At 43.3% G+C, this 14,679-nt stretch overlaps 2 protein-coding genes across 20 annotated transcripts in view; one reads left to right on the top strand and one right to left on the bottom strand.

The window, feature by feature from the left end:
* Positions 1-3,199: 3,199 nt before the first annotated feature.
* LOC107378672 (casein kinase II subunit beta) lies at positions 3,200-6,057 on the top strand. 2 transcript variants are annotated; one of them, XM_015949010.3, is made up of 7 exons: positions 3,200-3,290; positions 3,617-3,692; positions 4,502-4,604; positions 4,687-4,802; positions 4,874-4,949; positions 5,039-5,228; positions 5,717-6,057. In XM_015949010.3, the coding sequence occupies exons 2-7, from the start codon at positions 3,621-3,623 to the stop codon at positions 5,805-5,807; spliced, it is 648 nt and encodes a 215-aa protein (XP_015804496.1). In that variant the 5' UTR covers positions 3,200-3,290; positions 3,617-3,620; the 3' UTR covers positions 5,808-6,057. The 2 variants fall into 2 exon arrangements, with proteins under 2 accessions (XP_015804496.1, XP_015804497.1); XM_015949011.3 differs by having other exon boundaries at positions 3,212-3,290; positions 3,577-3,692.
* Positions 6,058-6,763: 706 nt separating this feature from the next.
* LOC107378670 (uncharacterized) overlaps positions 6,764-14,679 on the bottom strand; it is a 41,245-nt gene continuing 33,329 nt past the window's right edge. For 15 of the 18 annotated variants that reach the window (XM_015948997.3, XM_054740337.2, XM_070551743.1 and 12 more), the window contains 5 exons: positions 10,254-10,643; positions 9,733-9,855; positions 9,437-9,550; positions 9,280-9,360; positions 6,764-8,446 (listed from right to left, as the gene is read on the bottom strand). In XM_015948997.3, the coding sequence (XP_015804483.3) occupies positions 8,417-8,446; positions 9,280-9,360; positions 9,437-9,550; positions 9,733-9,855; positions 10,254-10,643 (738 nt within the window). In that variant the 3' untranslated portion in view covers positions 6,764-8,416. Of the gene's footprint in view, positions 8,447-9,279; positions 9,361-9,436; positions 9,551-9,732; positions 9,856-10,253; positions 10,644-12,750; positions 14,221-14,679 lie in introns of those variants that run through there. The other 3 variants (XM_070551747.1, XM_070551748.1, XM_070551749.1) reach the window with 3 other exon arrangements.

Raw genomic sequence — 14,679 nt, forward strand, 5'->3', positions numbered from 1 at the left:
AGTACACTGCTGTGATGAAGCCTATTGCCATGGCCCTCAACATCCTCCAAGGGGAATCATCTGTACACATGGGCTTCTTTCTGCTGACCTTTTACCATTTTCTGGAGAAGCTGAGGACGCTGAAGTCAACTTCCAAAATGTGTAGACCTCTTGTTGATGCCCTGCGGAACGGGATCCACAAACGATTTGGAGAAGTCATGAAAGACCCAGAGCTGATTGCAGCTGCAATACTTCTGCCATACCATACCATACCAAATTTATTTATAAAGCACATTTAAAAACAGCATGGCAGCCGACCAAAGTGCTGTACAGAATAAAACGTAAAAACACAATATAAAAACAAAACACGACCAACAATAGAATACACAACAAAGCAGATAATCGCAGTCAATAAAAAAAACTAGTAAAATAATAAAGTCAGGGATTTAAAAATGCCTGGTCATAAAAGTGAGCCTTAAGTCGCGACTTGAACCGGAGGAGGGATGGTGCCAGCCTCACTGAAAGAGGAAGAGCATTCCAGAGTGTCGGAGCAGCACAGACAAAAGCACGCCGCCCCCGCGTTTTGTATTTCATTGTTGCAACGCGAAGCAGCAGGCAATCAGCAGACCTCAATGCCCGGTTTGGCACATAATGAGTGACAAGATCAGACAGGTAATCCGGAGCCAGACCATTCAGGGCCTTAAAAACAAAAATCAGGATTTTTAACTGAAGTTTACGGGTAGCCAGTGAAGCTGCACCAGTACAGGTTTGATATGGTCTCTTCTAGGGGTGTTTGTTAAAAACCTGGCTGCCGCGTTTTGTACGACCTGAAGCCTGAGCGGAGGCAGGTTAACCAATTAAAATGGAATTTGCGTGATCTAGACGGGAGATGATAGAAGCATGAATTACATATTCTAGGTGCGCTCGTTTCAGGATCAGTTTTAAGTGACGTAATCTGCGCAGCTGGTAAAAACACGATCTGACCACTGCGTTAATCTGAGGGCCCATGGAAAAGTGGGTATCCAGTTTCACCCCCAGGTTGGTAACACCCTGCTTGAGGTAATATGGGAGAGCGTCCAAATCAGAAGATAAGTGTGTGGTTTTGTTAGGGGTCATCAGGAGTGCCTCCGACTTAGAATCATTCAGCTTCAGGCAATTGTTGGCAAGCCAAACCCTCACTTCAGCCAAACATTGGTCCAGAAGAGAGAGGGAACCTGGCCTGTTCAAAGCCAGGTAGATCTGGCAATCATCTGCATAGATATGATAGCCCAGGCCATATTTCCTCAGGATGGAACCCAGGGGGAGGATGTAAATTGAAAACAGGAGAGGCCCAAGCACAGACCCCTGCGGGACTCCACATGGTAGTGGAAGGCATGTAGAGGAACAGTTACCCAACTGAACCTTGAAAACTCTGTTTGACAGGTATGAGCAAAACCACTGAAGTGAGGTACCCCTAAGCCCTATCCATGACTCAAGTCTATCCAGCAAAATATCATGGTCAATGGTATCAAATGCTGCAGAAAGATCTAATAGAAGGAGCAAAACAGGAGACCCAGAGTCAGAAGCCACCAGGATGTCATTGGTCATGCAAAGAAGGGCTGATTCAGTACTGTGAAGTGGCTTAAACCCAGACTGGAACACATCAACCAGAGAAAAGCAATTCATGTGCTGTAATCTGTGAATAGACAATTTTTTCAAGGACCTTAGACAATAACGGTAATTTGGAGTTTGGCCGGAAGTTTGCAAGGTTTGAGTGGTCTAAACCAGGTTTTGTTTTAATTGGTTGCACAACCGCCTTTTAAAAAAAGTAGGAAACACCCCAGTGGCCAAGCTAGAGTTAAAAATGTCTAAGATGGTGGGGCCCAAAATGGGGAAATCACCCACCATCCTCGGGGGGAGAGGGTCCTCAGGAAAACCTGCTGGTTTCATATTTCCAATCAGATCTGCCAATTCACTAAGAGATATAGGAGCAAAGTTAGAGAATGAGGGAGGTTCTGGTGGTACATCAGGATAGCCAGATCCTGGTTGCACAAGACTATCCCTAATGTCCCAGACTTTGTGAAGAAAGAAGGTCTGGAGCTCAGCACACAATGACACAGAGGGATCAACACAACCAGGTTCAATTATCGACAAGATGGAGTTGACAGTGCTATAAACTTTATGCTGATCACCCTGGTGTTGAGAGATTATGCATGCGAAGTATTTGTTCCTGGCCGAGATTGCCAAGATTCAGAACATCCTGGACCACCGATGAGAGCATCTTAAAAGCTGGTAAATACTTGTCATGCATTGAATTGTGAGCCAGAAAATTCTGACTCTGTTGGTGTGATTTAGGATTATAATGTATTATAGAAAACCAAAGGGTGATAAATTAGTATGAAAAAAACATCTCAAGAGTTTTACATTTTCATGCCATCAGCAGCTTGGCAGTCTTATGCACATATTTTAAACTTTTCCTTTCCACAGGTCTCACCTTCATCAGATACCACATAGACTTGAAGATGGATGAGGCCTGCATGGACTGCAGCATCTCTGATGAGGAGGACTTCTTTGGATCCATGAAGTCAGGAAAGCCAGAAGCTGGAGAGCTGGAGAGGTACCTTTCATATCCATCCACTGGAGGTATGGATCTATTGGTTGGCTTTCCTCACATCAAGAATCTGGCAATCAAAGTCAATACAGCTGTCCCTGCATCTGCAGCGTGTGAGAGACTTTTCAGTCAAGCGGGACTCCTGCTAACTGCTTAATGGTCACGTCTTCACAGCCAGAACCTTGAGAGCCAACTGCTGCTGAAGTTTCACCAGGGCTTCACTGAGTGAAGGCTTGACATTTGAATGGCTTTTGCCCTATTTTGATATATATATTGTGTGTGTGCTGTGTGAGTAAAATAAATCAGACGTTACAACCAGTACTTGTACTCAATACTCAGTGAGTATTCTTTTCACCAACTACTTTTTTACTCTTACTTGAGTAATTTCTTGGATGACTACTTTTCACTTTTACTTGAGTAGTATTATTTTAAAGTACTGCATTTCTTACTTGAGTACAATTTTTGGCTACTCTACCTGACTCTGGGTAATACATAGCCTAGTTAACTAGACCAAATTCTTGCTTTACAAAATTTTTAAATCATATATTTATTTAGTCTAGCTTGCCAGGCTAGGTGGTGTACTAAAATTACACTACGCTACTACCTTGTTAACTAGGAACTTTATTTTGAAAACCAATGCTAACGACCTCCGGTGGGAACGTAATTTCCGGCACAATAACGGAAGCTTGTACATTTCTCGTGAGGACAAACTAGCAAGCTTGTAAGTTGATAATTAATTTTTATTAATGGAAAGAGTGAGTAATAATTCGTTTTTGTTGACGTTAGAAAATCTCACGTACAATGAAAATATGTCAAAGTAGTTCTAACGCTACGGTAACGTGATGGCTGACATGCTAGCGTGTACACGACAAGCTAACGAAGGTAGCACTTTTAAAGGGGAAACCTCAAGTAAATAATTATAAAATCAAAGTTTCTCAATTTTGTCAACTAGCTTAGTTTCTGATTTGTAGGTTATTGCTTGATCTGACTATGCTATCACTCTTTAGCGCGGACGTTAACTGGTTTGGTGCAACTGCTGTTCTACAGGAGGATGAGCAGCTCAGAGGAGGTGTCATGGATCTCCTGGTTCTGTGGACTCAGAGGAAATGAATACTTCTGTGAGGTACGTTACTGTTTTCTCATGAGAGAAATTACCGTATTTGTGGTTCATAAGCTGAGAAACACACGGGCACATACATAATAGCACTGATCTGACAGAAAGAAGCAAAACGAAACGCAGAGATTCACTGATGAAAAGCAGTCATGATCTTCATACCCGATAGTATCAAGTTTATCTGGTTTGTTGGGTACTAAACCCTTTTGGATGAGCATTGTGCTATGGAGCTCTGCCATCCACTTGTTTCTTCTAGTTTATTTTCTGGCTTATTAAAAATACTTGAACATAAAAATGTTTTAAAACATATTTTTATCTGGAAGACTGCTTTCTGGCTAAAGGATGAAATGTTAAAGACTCGGGGATGGGGTCCTGACTCCTAAGCTGCCGGGAAGAAGGCAGGAACAAGCGGCAGTGCATGGTCCAGGCTCAGGGGTCTCAGGTGGACCTTGGCGCCTCTGAAATAACAACAACTCTGTCCCATCACGGGGAGGACCCAACCTTACCTGGATGTCTCATGTCTTACATATTCTGGAAGTTGTGCAAATGCAGGGATGGGAGTAGATATCTGGCTGGGGTGGGGCTGGGTTGAAGCCGTCTGAAGCTCCATTCTGATCTGGCTTCTGGTGCAGCAGGGCTTTTCCTCCTGAGCACGACTTAGAGAGACCACTGTGAGTGTGTTGATTAAATGAGTGAACCACACCTTTAATGTCCCTCTCTGTGCTTTTACATCACCGTGTTGTAGCATTGTGCTGCTGTGGCAACAGTAATTATTGCCATTAACTACATTTAATTATGAATTTGTTTCTGTGTTGCAGGTGGATGAAGACTACATACAGGACAAGTTTAACCTGACCGGTCTGAATGAGCAGGTGCCTCACTATCGCCAGGCTTTGGATATGATCCTCGACCTGGAACCAGGTGAGGCTGTTGAAGTGGACATTCTCATGAAGGGAGGCGAGTTGGAGATGGTTAATTTAATTGTCTTAATCATTTATTACAGATGAAGAGCTTGAAGATAACCAGAACCAGAGCGATTTGATTGAGCAGGCTGCAGAGATGCTTTACGGTCTTATACACGCACGCTACATCCTCACAAACAGAGGCATTGCACAGATGGTATGCAGGCTAACAGTCTCACATGTTATACCCATACATCAGAAGAACTGACCTCTGAATTTCTTTAACAGTTGGAAAAATATCAGCAGGGAGATTTTGGTTATTGCCCCAGAGTTTATTGTGAAAATCAGCCGATGCTTCCTATTGGTAAGGAACGGTTTTCAAGCAGCACATTTTCCGGCCCTTCCTCACTGTAACAGAATAAAATGAATCTTTTCTGCTGCTGACTCATGTAGGCCTGTCAGACATCCCTGGGGAAGCCATGGTGAAGCTTTATTGCCCTAAGTGTATGGATGTTTACACCCCCAAGTCCTCCAGACACCACCACACAGATGGAGCCTACTTCGGCACGGGGTTCCCTCACATGCTGTTCATGGTTCACCCCGAGTATCGGTCGAAGCGACCAGCCAACCAGTTTGTGCCAAGGTTGGTTCGGATGGTATTCCTCCTACTTCTCGAGTGCTTTGGGTCTAGTTCTGGCTGGCTGTAGAAGACGATTCCTCGTTTAAGGCGACGGGTTGGGTTAGTCGGTATTCCAGCTGCAGGAGATTGAAGTCAGAATGATCTCAGTGTGAAAAATGAGAGAAAAGTTTTATGAAGATCTTAAACTAACTGCTGTTCATATGCAGTCCAACAAAAGTATTTTCTAACAGCTATTAAATATTTAAGGAGTTTGAGGACGTCCTTTAACGGCTCCTTCTCTGGCGAGTGGCTAACTTGACTCGTTTCCCAGATTATTCTAACGGAGATCCTTCTGACTGCTTTCTACTGCAGGTGAAGTCTTCTCATTCATTCACGGTTTGCTTTGGACTGAAACCTAGCTAGCCCTCTGGAACAAGTTCAATCATTAGAAAAGTTTCCATCACAGAAAAGCACTTTTCTTTGTACTGAGAATCATGTTTGTTCTTTTTCAGGCTCTATGGTTTCAAAATTCACCCGATGGCTTACCAACTCCAGCTTCAGGCCGCATCAACCTTCAAAAGCCCGGTCAAGACGATTCGCTAAAACTCTACTTTGAGAAGACTGCACACTCATGGACCTTGTTTACAGCAGCACACTATATATCCCCAGTAAATGTTTGTACAGCTGCCCAGACCCACCTGTGCTGATACTTTTGGAACTAGAATTCAGGTCCCAGTTGTCAAAGTTGCTCTTTCTTCTTGTGGAACTCCCAACTTTTCTTTCTGAGAAGATGTCGGTGCATTTTTTTATTTTATTTTGATGAATGGTACAAAAATAAATTCTTCCAGCTGCAGCATGGTTTCCGGACAATTTCCCTGATCAGTGACTGAGACTTTAAACGTTGATCGTTGATTGATACCATAGGTGCACACAAACTAGTGCCAGCAGAACGCTCTTTAATCATTGATTTTAGAAAGCTACAAATTAGTGCTACATCAAAGTACTTTAAGTGTACTAGATGACTAAACCTGCACAAGCATCGTTATGCCCTGTTAATTCACTGAAGTCTGAACTTTTAAAGACGAGGGCCAAAGTAATCGCAGGCCACAAACAATAAATGACCATTTTTTTATTTGTGTTCCTCTGAATAGGTCCAAAATAAACAAATGAGTAAAAATCTGAACATAAAACTGTTAGAACTACATCATTACATTAGCCTAGAAATCGGGACCAACCATAGCAAAAAGAATTTGCTCTGCAGGTCGGTCTAGTCACGCACCACTAACCTCAGCAGGTCTGCCGTTGGCCCCAACAGTTTTGCGTTTGGCCAATCCCGGCGCTATACGTTAATTTGGAGGACTGAACACGAGCTGTGTGGAGAAAAGCAACAAAGATGGTGTCGGCTCAAGAACGGCGCTCGTTTGAAACGGCTTTTGCTTAAAACGTAGGATGATTTAGACTTGAGCAAGTTAAAGTGTTGTGGGATAAATCTACCTAAAGTCCACCATCACAATTCACTCAGAAATACATGATTCACAGACAGTCCAACAAAAAGCAAATTAATGCATATCTTTTATTTTTTCATAAAAAGATGAGGATAATGCACAATGCAACAAAAGTTTATTTGTCTAAAAACTACTTATCCATCCTGGAGAAAAGTTTGTGGATTTTGTCCATGAAGCTACAAACGAGTATGGGTTTTAAGGAGAAAATCAAAAACATTCTAAAAACTGATCTAAAAGATTCTTCATACTTTCCTCTACAGAAAACACGGCGAGTGAGAGCGAGCTACGCGGACGAAGAACGCTTTACAAACGTGGTTGATAATAAACATTGGACGTGTCTAGCTGAAGCGCTGCAGCTCGTGTTAAAACACCACAGTACATTAAAATCACACACGGGTCTGACTTTACAAATAATTTACTGTGTAGCACAACGACAAGTATTACACGTCACACAAAACTGCTCCAGTGAGGAAAAAGCCACATTTACTCGAGCCTCCATCTCTTCCACACGTGGTTAATGTGACGATTTATTGACCTCACCTGACTGAACATGGATACAACTGAAATGTGTTTAAACCTCATATAATCACACGGAGGTCTGTAGTTTTACACAAACAAACATCAAAACCTGAGATTAGCAGACCAAAACTAGCTCAACTTCAACCAAAACCTGTTAGAAGTCCTCTACACTGTAAGAACTGAACAGTTGAATTTACTTGACCAGCTGGTTTCAAACCTGGCTGCTTAAATGTAAAGAGTTCATTAACTTTTAACATAACAAACACTCAATAATGTATACTATCACTCTTTACACTTAAGCCACCAACTTTAGTAAAACTATGTAAATTCAACATTTCCTTTCTCAGCGTGGATGATGGTGAACAGACGGACGTGAGGGCAGCACTCGTCTATAAAGAGTGAGAAGTGTGAGAAACTTGGTGGACTACACGAGGAAACGAGTAAGAATGATTCAGGGTTTCAGGCAAACCGGATCATTAAAGAGATCCGTCAAAATTCAGCAAACATTTCATTGAGATATGAACAACTTAAAAACCTTGATTATTTTTTACAAATACTATAAAAGCATACTTTTATAAAATAGAGAACTATTTCAAAATAGATCAATTTTCCTTTCAAACTTTACAAGAATGTTTAGGCTGCTGGTTCCTTGAGCAACCATTTAGGATTAGATTATTTTTGTACCTGAGCAGTAAACAAACCCTAAGAAAACTGTCCAAATTTAAACACAATATCTTTGTATTAATGCGAGGTATGTCTCTTCATTTTTAAGTCTTTCCTGAATTGAATAAATACGTAAATAACAGAGTTTACGTGAATGTCTTAACGTTTCCCTAGTAGCACCAAGGGAATAAAAGCTAATAATAGTTCCTGAACTAAATATTTTAAGTAAATCAACGAGTAAAAACCACTAAGAAAATAAAAGCATTTTAAAGCAAATGTCACTCAAATGAAAAAAGGCTGGTTTTTAAACCAAAAACGTGTCGGCGCGAAAAACACCAGGATGAAATTGGATCAGTGACGTGCAGCCCTACCAACTAGCAGCCACAACTGAAACAACGAGAATCTATGGAGTCATTTTAGGGGCAAATTTCTGAGATCTTGTGCGCAGGTAGAAGTGGTCCCTGTGTGTCGATCGCTGTGGTCTAAGGAGGATGTGACGAGTCCGAGAAACAAGGGAGGACTGCGTTACAATGCTGATGCTCCACCGTGCTTCTCCTGCAAAACACACACACACACGTTTTAATGTGAGAGGCTAAATCTTCTAGATAAAGCTGCAATGGCAAATGTGGAAAGCAAATTAACTTAAAAAAATTTCATGCCTCTTAATAAAGTTCACATTAAAGCTATAAAGATATTGTGTAGATAAATATATATATATTAAAGTTTTTCTCTCGTATTTGTCTAAAAATGGTCTCCGCCAATAACGTGTTTCCGACTGAAGGCAACCGTTGGACTATCCATTTGTTGGTCTCACCAAACCGCCACATCTGTGCACCTCCCTGCATCCTCCACTCATTACACTCGCGTCAGTCACATATTTAGCAACAGAACTCCTCTGGGGTGAGAAGTTCTCCGCTCACTAGTATCAGAGAAGGAGAAATAGCCGGCTGCTACTTTAGGACAAACTACCAGAGTCCCAAACGAAAAACACCATTTGAAGTCAACATAGGGCGTTTAAACCTAGAAAATGGCAACTGGTGTTTAGCGCTCTCCCGTTTCCTCCGGCAATGTGGGTTTCCATTTCCTGTGGACGCGAGGGGAGGGCTAAGCGTTCGTGACCTAGCTTGTTAGCAGATTTGCTATGGCAGCTTTAAAAGTCCTCGCAAGCCATTAAATGTGATTATTTTCATTTAATGGTGATTTCTTTATTTGCACTCCTAAAATTGGCCTATAAATGAGAACATTAATAAGAATCTTATCAAGTGTGTCCATCTCCAACAGACTGCTGAGAGACCATCCCTAAAGTGCAATCGGGGCCACACTCTGAGGGCCACAAATGGCCCGAGCCGCACTTTGGACATGCCTGGTCTAGAACTATGAATCCGTACCGTATCTTGGTCAACGTCAGAGTCTGCAGTTATGACGATTCTCTTCTCCACACGAGTCTCGGTGGATCCAGTTTTCACGATCTGCACAGAAACAAAATCTTAGACTCAAAACAAAACAAACCGGGGAAACTCTGGGAACTCCACCCACACTGCTGACCTTTGAGATCTGGGTGGTGGTGACGGTGGTGCCGCTGGTTGATTCGGAGGTAATGGACTTAGAACTGGACAGCACTGAGCTATCTTTGTCCTCGTCTGTTCCTTCATCGGTCACCTGAGACAAACAGAAAGAAAGGACAGTGATTACTTCTTAAAATAAATGTGAGTCTGGCCTTCTCGTGGAGAAGAAGTGGAGCCCCTCAGAACAGCTTCAGGTCAGATCATCAACTCGTGACAGCCAACCTGACCTCCAGTAGGAAGGACAAATCTGGGTGGAGCCTGTGCTGGAGCCCCTACCTTAGAAGACTCATAGGTGAAGGTCTTGGTTGGGATGATAGGGACCTCTGTGGTGGAGATGTCGCTGGACAGGGAGTTGGAAACAGCTGTGATGGTGACAGTCTGGGTCTGCACCAGAGGGGGCTGTGAATGGGAGCATAGTCCCATGAGCGGCATGCATTCTCCCAATGATTTCCACCACCAGCCCAGATTAGTTTGGATTATTTTCAGCACATAACCGCATTCCATCCTTTCTCGATGGCAAGCATTAGAAAAGAAACCGGAAGTCACAAATTAGGCTCCTTTTGGTGTGTTACTGCTACAGGAACCCGTCACCCACACCACTGTGCAACACCTCTGCAGCATACTCAGCTCAACTGGGAAAGGATTCTCAGCTCATTCCCAGGAATTCACCAGGATAGGTTTACAGATTTTCATGCGTATTTATCATGCAAAGGAGTGAGCAAGTGTAACATCTGATGCCCGAGCAGAGAAAGAAAGAGCGTCCTCCTCCCCACCCCGAGTGGGGTTCAGGAGACTACCTGGAAGCAGCGTATGACCTGTGGACCATTGCTCCGGAAATACGAAGCCGGCGAAGATCCGACTATTCTGCCAGAGTGCTCCGATGCTCCAGGACACAACGCTTCCTCCTCCTGGATTTCATCTAAAGCTTTGCAGAAGGATTCGAAGGAAGGAACGAGTTGGGCCACCTCTACGACTGGCACAGAGAGCGTCTCAAACACTACAACCTCCTCATGACTGCGCGACTCCTCCTCCGCCTCCTCGGGTGCGCTGAGAGCTTCAACGCTTTCAGGCTCACTCTCGTGGCTCACGGTGGGACTGGGCGGGTCTGAAAAACCCAGATTACTGCTGGTTCCCTCGTGAGAAGCTTTAGTCTCTGAACTTTTGCAAAGCGGACTAATGCACACACTCTAAAAGAAAGACAAACACAGTCACCATGTGGTCACGAGCAGGCACAACAGTCTGAACACCTGACAGCATGAACTGTAAAAATGGTGGCATGCCGTTCAAAGAGTTCTCATGACCAATGAGATGACAACAATGAAGAATGGTTTTGTATGTAATCAGGTACAGCTTCAGTGTGTGTGTGTGTGTGTGTGTGTGTGTGTGTGTGTGTGTGTGCGTGCGTGCGTGCGTGCGTGTGTGTGTGTGTGTGTCTGCTCTTTCTTCTCAAATCCTCAGTGAGTTGCAGCAGATGCCAGGGGGCTTGGAGGTTTCTTCCTGTTAAAGGGGAGTTTTCCTCCCAACTGTCACTACATGCTTGCTTACAGGGTATCTACAGGTTTAAGGGAGCCAAATTTGACTTTTTAATACCTTTTCATGGCCACTTTGATCAAATTTAAGCTATTTTTAAAATTTAATTCAAGCAATATTTTCCAGCTATTGCCTGGAACCGGTGCTAACCATGTCGTGAACGTGGGATTAGCCATCCAGTTACCATTAAACTTGCACTTCCCCATGGCGCAAGCTCCCACTAGCTTAACCAGCTAATGTGCTCATCTACAAATAGCCCCCTTTCACAACCAACTGAATGTGTACGGTTCCGCTTACGTCAACATCGTACACAAAAAATGCTGAACACTAACTAGAAATTCATGAAAATTTTATAGAAATAAAAAAAAAATTGTTTATTGGGTCTTTGGTAATTTAAGACCTTTGGAAACTGTTTTTAAGGATTATTTGTCATTTTTAAGGATTTTTAAGGCCTTAAATTTGGAAAAGCTAATTTGAGACTTTTTAAGGACCCGCGGATACCCTGTTGCTTAGTGTGGGGACTGCTGTAAAGTCACTGACACAACAAGTCAGTGACTCGATGCAATCTGCTGGGATTCTTTACAGGAAACTTAACTAATTGGCAAATGAGCTGACCTCAATGCACTGATAATTTACTTTGTGAAGGGACTTGAGACGACACCTGCTGCCATTTTCATCTATATAAATAAACTGAACTGAAATGAAAACACACGTCTGTAGGTGTCCTGACCAGGAGAAAGGTGAACATGGATTGTGTTAGTAATGATGATTATGGGTCATTCAGTACCAACTCAGCTAAAGCCCTTCACCCTAATATAAAAATTCCTATCTCACTCTACGCGGGTGGTCTCATCCTTCAAGCTCGGGTCCTCTACCAGAGGCTTGCGTGCTTGAGGGTTCTGTGCAGCATCTTAGCTCTGCATCTCATCCACGTGCAGCACCCTGAGACTGTACACTCGCCGTAAGGAGGGAGGCCGAGGACTAGTGAGTGTGAGAGCCACTGTCCAGGATGAAACCTCCAAGATCCATAAGTACATCAAGGACAAGGCCCCAACAGATGACGTGCTCAGTGAATGTCTCAGACAATGGTGAATAGAGGAGGAGATGCTGGAAATACCATCATGGGAGGACTAGCCCCTACATGAGATGTCCCACAGACAGATAACTGAAGCGGCTGATATCTAGAAATCCTACCAATGGTTAGAAAGAGCTGGTCTGAAGGACAGCACAGAGGCACTCTTCATGGCTGCACAGGAACAGGCCCTGAACACCAGAGCAACAGAGGTCAACATCTGTAGGCCCCTGAGACAATCCACTAGAACTGCAGGGTGTAAGATGCTGGCAGGGAAAACATACATGGAACGCCACAACCAAGTGGCTGGCATCGTGTAGAAACATCTGTGCAGAGTACGGACTGGAAGCCCCAAGGTCAAAGTGGGTAACTCCCCCTCAGGTGGTTGAGAACAAGAGAGCCAAGCTCCGGTGGGACGTTCAGCTCCAGACTGACAAAATGGTGATGGAGAACCAACTGGACATTGTGGTGGTCGACAAACAACAGAGGACAGCCATTGTGGTTGGTCAGATCCCGGGAAAAACATCAGACATCTAGAAACAGCTGGGATACCGCACAGATCCCTCAAGCTCCCAGGAGACCACCGCGGAGGGTGAGAAGGGAATTTACGTGTGAGTGAGTGTGTGTGTGTGTGTGAGAACTGTACCAGTGCAGTTTAAATAATTAGAAACAAGGTTTTGATTAAATATTATAAACAACATATTTAATGTGGATAGGTCACTAAACAACCTCAGTTTCTCAAAAGTTTAATTTTGACTTGATTGATGAGCTAACGGCTAGTCTGAACTAAGCCATACTGACTTGAAACGACGTCAGTCTTAATTGCTGTTGTATAAACAGCTGCTTCAGACATTTTCCCCTCTAGGTGCACTAATCATGCGCTCTTGGCTTGGAGCAGTTAAACAGGAACCAAAGCTAGAGCAGGGCTAGCTTTATTATCTTGCACACAGAATATATTGTTACATAATTTAATGATTATTTGCTAGTGCTGCTAATAGCAGCAGCAGCTAGTTGTAGCGCTTCGGTCTGTGGAGAACTTTTTTTCTGCCGGAACAACTGATGGTTCATTTAAAAGTTCGTAATGGAGAATTTGAGTGAACTGATGTGAAATATTGACATTGCAGTAAGTTTTGAGACATTAGAAATCCACTTTGGTTTTGACCCTGTTCAGACTAGCCATTAGCACGTCAGTCCGGTCAGAACAGAATAAACTGTTCACAGTTTTACCAATTTATCTGAATGATCCTTTTTAATTACTACATAAAAATAACTTCATAGCTTCCATTCCTAAAATCTACCAGGAGGCTTAGCTGGGCTGAATGTTTCAGAGCAGCTCAGGCAATAAAAATGAAAAAGCAGAGAGCACACATGAGCTCGTACAGCCATGCACTCAAACACCACATTAAACTACTGAAGTATGAGTAACAAAATGAAGAAAAACATCACTTAACCAACATATGGAATGTCTTTTATTTACTTTTGGTTTAAACTGATTGTCAAAGAGTCATGCAACAAGACATTTCCTGCAGATGCCACAGATTTCCTCTCCTGAAACTAGTGAAGGGTTAAAAGTATCACAACTGAGCTGCCTGAAGGTTTCTCATCGAGTTAAAATCTTTACCGTGACAAATGCTACCAACAAATCTCCCAGAAACAACAAGACTGCTTATTTGTAGCGTGTGCTTTTTGTATTTTCAGGATAAAAAAGTCACAGTGATCAGTCAAGACTGGTGACAGTTAGATGTACCCAACAGGTTATGTGGTCCCATAGCAGAAACACTAAATCCATCACAGAGAATGTTCAAACATGATGTTCAGTCCTGATCTAGACATGAAAAATGGTTCTGAGAAACCAGAAGGAATGTTCAGTAGTGAGCAACAAAGAACCAGAGTCTTGTTCAAAAGAAGAAAGCAGGGGGGGCAGCTTCTGGAGTGGAGCAGAGGATGGAGGATGAAGAATGCTGGAGCGGAGTTGCAGAGGAGGCAAAAGCAGGAGGGAGCAGAAAAGAAAGCTAGAGGATGAAGGGTAGATGGGCTAGGTGGGCGCGCTCTCTGTGGGTCACATTCACACCTGTGTGGGGTTTCCGCGGCGTTGAGACGGCCCCTCAGCTGCGTTTGGAGTAGAAGTCTAGCAGGGGGCCGCGTGGGAGGCGGATGACAAACTGAGAGGAGGGGGAGGAGGAGGTGGAGGAGATATGAGAGGAAGAAATCCTAAAATGTCTGTAATGAACAATAATCAACAGCTCCGCTTTAGCTTCGCACAAGCATCCATCCACTGAAACATCAGAACTCAGTTTCTCAGAGCATGAGGGTGTTAGCATGCACTTTAACATGCTGTTTAGACTTTCCATGTCTGAAAAACTCCCTTTTGGAAAAGACAGGAAGTCATCCACACCTTTTCAGACTTCAGGATGACATGTAAGTTTGGCTCGTCAGGCTGCTGCAGCGTGATGAAGAGGAACAAAGATAAACAAATGTCCAAATGACTTTTGTTTTACTGAATGATGTGTGAGGGAATGACGTGTAAACCAAACAGCTTGACACCTCCTAATCTGCAGCCTAAACTCAGATTTTATTGTGACCAGCTTCATGCACTGAAAGGCAAAGGTCGCTGACGGGGT

The sequence above is a fragment of the Nothobranchius furzeri genome, chromosome 5 (assembly GCF_043380555.1).
Source record: "Nothobranchius furzeri strain GRZ-AD chromosome 5, NfurGRZ-RIMD1, whole genome shotgun sequence".
NCBI lineage: Eukaryota > Metazoa > Chordata > Actinopteri > Cyprinodontiformes > Nothobranchiidae > Nothobranchius > Nothobranchius furzeri.